At 40.4% G+C, this 5,630-nt stretch overlaps 1 protein-coding gene across 1 annotated transcript; it reads left to right on the forward strand.

Annotated features, from left to right (window-relative positions):
* The first annotated feature begins 1,714 nt into the window (after positions 1-1,714).
* On the forward strand, positions 1,715-3,663 carry LOC134184641 (ephrin type-A receptor 4a-like). The gene is made up of 3 exons (XM_062652382.1): positions 1,715-1,955; positions 2,275-2,699; positions 2,962-3,663. Exons 1-3 carry the CDS (start codon positions 1,715-1,717, stop codon positions 3,661-3,663), a joined length of 1,368 nt encoding a protein of 455 aa, XP_062508366.1.
* The last annotated feature ends 1,967 nt before the right edge of the window (positions 3,664-5,630 follow it).

Here is a 5,630-nt window from a genome sequence, read left to right on the forward strand (position 1 = left end):
AGGCACAGGAACGTGTACTTGACGTGATAGACAACCAACAATGGCTCATTACAGACTTGAAACCATTTGAAGAGTACACAGTGCAAGTTACGTCATATAATTTGTTGCACAACGTTAGCTGCTGTTTATTAAACGGCGAAATAGCGGAGAAATATATGTTTAGGACTCCAACATCACGTAAGTCTCTCGTTTTCAAAGTACGCGCGCGTGTGTATGTGCGTGTGTGCGAGTGTGTGTGAGTGTTTGAGTGTATGTGTGTGATTATAATCATCATACACATGGTTGTCCAAAACTAAATTTTATTTAATGTATACGATACGTTTAGGTCTGAATGCTCCAAAGTCTATAAGCGTATTCAGCAAAAATTCTGGTGGAATAGAAGTACATTGGGACAACGATAGTTGCCTTTATGACAAACCCGTGTCCGTCTCTGTCTATTACGCTCCTGTCGTCGTTGCTCGAAAGCAAAGGCTCTTTCCGCTCATCTTCAGTCATATCATCGATCTGTCAAAAAATCTTTACAAAACATATTATATTAGTGGAGAATATTTGCTAAGAAACAGCACGTACGCAGTTTGGATGCAACTGGATGCCCAAGATAAACGAGGATTTTACTCTCAAATATTCTATCGAACGTCTCTGCTTACACGTAATTCGAAACTGCAGTATGCTTTAACTGTAGTGTATACCTTCATTTCTATTTCTTACATAGATCCACAAGACGGGGTCTCAGCGTTATCTGTGTGGAACCGAACGCCCATCTCTATGTCTCTTGAATGGAAAGTGCCCAGTCGAGAGTCACTCAACGACGATACGGGAATCTTTTTCTATCGCATCACGTGGCAATCTGAGTTAAACACGGCTAGCGGCGACTTTGACTATTACTCTGACAGAACATCTCCTAACCGCTCTCTCGGTGACCGTTACACCGTTAGAGATCTCCAACCGGCAAATCTTTATGAACTATGTATGTACATTGCAACCATCGACAGACAGAACGGAAACGTACTGTTGGGACCATCACAATGCGTGAACAGTTCTACTGACTTCCTAAGTAAGTCGTACAGTACAGATGCATTTCTTTATTATTCAATTTATATTTATTATTTGTTAGTTATTTTTATATATAATAGGTCTAGATTGTATTCAATATGTGTATGTTATTAGAACCTTCTGATACCTTTTTCGACTTGCGTTTATTGGGATGTCCAAGTGTACCATCGCATCCAACAATATCTTGGAACTTAAACGAACAAAAGCAACCCGGACCGATTAGTAGACAAAACATAACACTTAGATACACCTCAACGGATGAACTAGATCCAGCAGTTCTGTCTTGTTCGGGAAAAGCTCCAGTTTCCGCTACATGTGACAGCTCATCTCTGTCACAAGTGCATTCTTGCTGGTGGATGGTACCAGATGTCGAAGCGTTTTGCAACATATCAGGACTGCTGGGTTATGCAATATACACGTTTCAAATAAGAGCGTGTAATACCAAAGGATGCGATGCAAAATCAGTAAAAGATAGAACGTGTCCTGACAGTAAGTGACATATATTCCATATTTGTAATGTTACGATGGATGCGTTTGCTTTCTAGTTCCATCACCATCGATACCACTTGACTGTCAAATAACATCAAATTCGAACGCATCCTTTTCAACTTTGTTGTGGAAAAAAGGACGAAGCAACAGTCAATCTGTTAATATTACTCTCATGTGGATTAATGACGATCTTCATTCTGACCGTTCGTTTTCTCTCGTCGGCTCATCACTAAAACCTCTCAATGACGACGATCCCATCCATTGTTTGTCACAAGATGACATAGTCAACTGTACCATACGACAAGTGACTGTAGATCACCGCTACCGGTTCAGGATCCTTTCTGTGAACGAAATTGGAAATTCTACTAGTCAATCTCAATATTGCGGTCATTTATCATCAAATTCTAACAAAGGTGAGGAACAGTTAGTAATAGATTCTCTCTCTGAAAATATAATATATATATATATATATACATATATTTATATATAATATTTTATTTGATATCCTACCTAAGTGGGAAAATCTAATCTAAGAAGCTATCTATAACTAAATGTAGTCTATTTAGAATCATTCTACTATTATACGTCAAAAGTCTAATTTAGAGTTGTTCATGTAAGTTACACGCACAAACACACACACACACACACACACACACACACACACACACACACACACACACACACACACACATCACACTATCACCGAAATATGTATTTTTGTCTGATTTACAGAAGCATTTACATCCTGGGTAGTTCCCATTTCTGTTGTTTCCGCGCTTCTTATCGTTTCTACAACTTTAGTTTCCTTGTATTACATTTATCGTTGGAGACCAAAGAAAGTGCTAGAAAGAGAATTGGACGACGACGATTTGCGGCGTGTCGAACTCCAACGCGACAATCTAGACTTACCAGAAGACACCGAGAAGCTTGGATCAGGGGCATTCGGCTGCGTGATGATGGGATGGATATGCTCACACGATGAAAATATACGAGTGGCTGTCAAACAACTACAAACAAACACTAGTTATGAATTGAAAAGTGACTTCATTAGAGAAGCAAAGATTTCGTTGCGTGTCGATCACGTGAACGTCGTACGCTTGCTGCACGTCTGCTCTCAAGACGAACCTTATCTTATGATTATGGAATACGTCAATAGGGTATACCATATCATTGACACTTGTATGATTAGCGTGCTAGATAATACAGTAACAGCCATATACCATGCTAATCATACAATAAACTATTTATACCATGGTCACGTGTAAGTGAGCGTGCGATAATAACCGGAAGTAACTTATTGCACACTTACCGTGCAATACGTCATATACACCACCTCAGTACGCGCTCATGGCTGTTCGTAAGGCACGTGACCATGGTATAAGTCTTGTATACGGCATTGTTACCTTATATCTCTTCCAGGGAAATCTAAACCGACTACTCAAAATATTGAAACCAAAAACAGCAGAGAGTTTATCATCAACGTTTTCTGCTCTTAAATGCGACCTTCTCCATCAGATTGCATGCGGTCTTCAAGCGGTCAGCAAACAGAATATCATTCATCGCGATATCGCAGCCAGAAACTGCTTGATTCACGAAGACGGTGAAAGACTGCTTGTCAAAGTAAGCGATTTCGGAATGGCTGTCGTCATCGACAAAGAATTCGGAGAAATTCGAATGAAAAAGGGACAAGGAAACGTACCGTTTCGCTGGATGAGTCCGGAGGCTTCGTACGAAAGGCGATACAGCGAGAAAAGCGACGTGTGGTCGTTTGGTGTTCTCTGCTGGGAAGTTTATAGTTTTGGTCTGACGCCATACCCTTGGCTGTCAAACACTGACCTATTTCGCTATATTTCTAATCGCCTCCCTCTACCTCCTCTACCATTTCTCATCACTACCGAGGTAGGAAATTCTCTTCTCATTCCAATGCAAGAGCAAGAGTTGCCGTTCGATTGCTGGAAGATTGACGTCGATCAACGTCCTTGTTTTGACGACGTCGTCAATACGTTGGATCGTACATTGAGTGCTTACGGAAATGCGCTGGATGACGACTTGGCTACTGTTAAAGAACTGATGTTAACTGGTGTCGTAGGAGATAATGAGGTCGAGGATACGGCACTGTAATTGACTTTATCATATATACGGAACAGCAACGGTTATAATATACAGAAAATGACGTACAGCACAGTATAACTATACAGTCTTTTTAGTCAAATTTATATAAAGCGCTAGGAACCAGAAAGCACAGCGCCCACCAAGGTATGCACTGTACCGTACGATAGCAGATTGCACAGTTAACGTAGGCGATTAGATGTTTTGTGTTTATTCTCGTAGCATAGAGTGTTATGCCTAATTAAACATTTGTCAACTGCACGGTTTGATGAAACAGGCCAGGCCTTTGTCTAGATATAACTTCTCCTCTTGTCGTTGATATTGAAAGCGCCATTATTGTTGCAGAAGACTTTAAGTGCATGTACAGTACTTCACAACTGTGTTGTATACACGCAGAATGATTCACAGCCACGGTGTTTTACCGGTGCAGAGTCATTCGCATCGAAAGCCAGTGGTATAACGTTATCCTGGCACGTGACCGCAAGTATAACACATACATTGTTGAAACGCGATGACCAAGCACACGTGTTGGAGTGAGAGTCTCGCTGAGGTACCATGCTAAGTGTCCTTTCAATTTCTAGCCCCACTAGAATTATTATTCTACCGATACCGATATCTCGGATGAGTATCGGCTGATACCAATACTGACATTTCAATTCTTTTTTGTAGTGTTAGAGCCTTGCCAGCTCCGCGACACCCGACCTAACCGTGAAATTCTAATGCTAGGCAGGTTAAGCCAAATTTGCTGGGTTGCGTATACAGCTGCGTTCTGCATGCTTTCCATAACGAATTTACTGGCAGATGCGACATCGGACACAATTGTTGAGACCGGACGTTAGTTGTTGACACGTCTGCATCCGTTTCCACTGTCAATTGCAAAACTGGATAGAGTTGTGTTCGCAACAATGTCAACAGTCCCGGATATTAGGAATTACCATGTTGTTTGGCGGCTGACTTTGCCACGCATGTTTGATAACATATATACGTAAGTCCGAATTATTGTATTGAGGTTAGCTTTTCGATAGTGAGTGAGAGAATTGTAAAGATGCGAGTAGGTATTAGATAGCCTCGTACCCAGGTCCTCATGCGCGGCCGAGACAATGATCGACATACATGTACCAGGTTGCTGTTTCGATGTTGATGGAAAATAGAGGCCCCCGGCTAAAAATGTGGCTTCAAGCTAGAAATTTGTGATAATTATTTATTATGTAGTTGTTATTAGTTTGACAACAAGGTTTCAAAGATGTTCTGGCTATTTATTCAACACAAGCTAATCTAATTGATCAAGAATTGGTGCAAAGACAAATGTTAACGTACTAATTTAATAAACTTCTTGAAATACTGTACCATCAAGAATTTCAATACCGTGGAAGACAGTCCACACTCTTACACCTGGAAATGAGCAAACTTGACCTGCTACTTTACTGAGACAGTCTTGCTCCACCCTTTATAAAGGCAAGAGCATGGCTTTAAACAAAATAAGAAATCGTTGTGTTAAAGACACAGCAAGGCATCGTCTTCATAAAAATGTTAATGTCCTTCTGTTAAATGCTTCTCTATAAGATCCCAAGTTGACCCAACAGAAAACATTTTAAGGCCCTGAGTAGGATCATTCATTCGGTTTGTAGTAGCATAGATATTGGCATAGATGCATTTGGCTATTCAGTATTCTACAGTAGTTCTTTTAGTAAGAATATAAAGATTATAAAAATTTATCGTATTTAATGATTTTTAACGTCAGTAGTTATGGCTCCAATGTCTACATGATTAGATAGAGACGACGAAACAAAGAGGAAAGGCAAAAAAACTAAAGTTACAAAGGAAAAATAACATTGCAGTACATGCGTGCACTAGCGTTCGGTGTCTAAAGAGTTCAGCTTCATTGAATTCTCATCTTGAGCAGCTTAATCTAGGCAAGCCACCCTGGTCACAACTTTATCTAGAAGACCACATTCGGTGCCGGAAGTAAGTGTTGGCGG

The sequence above is a fragment of the Corticium candelabrum genome, chromosome 9 (assembly GCF_963422355.1).
Source record: "Corticium candelabrum chromosome 9, ooCorCand1.1, whole genome shotgun sequence".
In the NCBI taxonomy this organism is placed as follows: Eukaryota; Metazoa; Porifera; class Homoscleromorpha; order Homosclerophorida; family Plakinidae; genus Corticium; species Corticium candelabrum.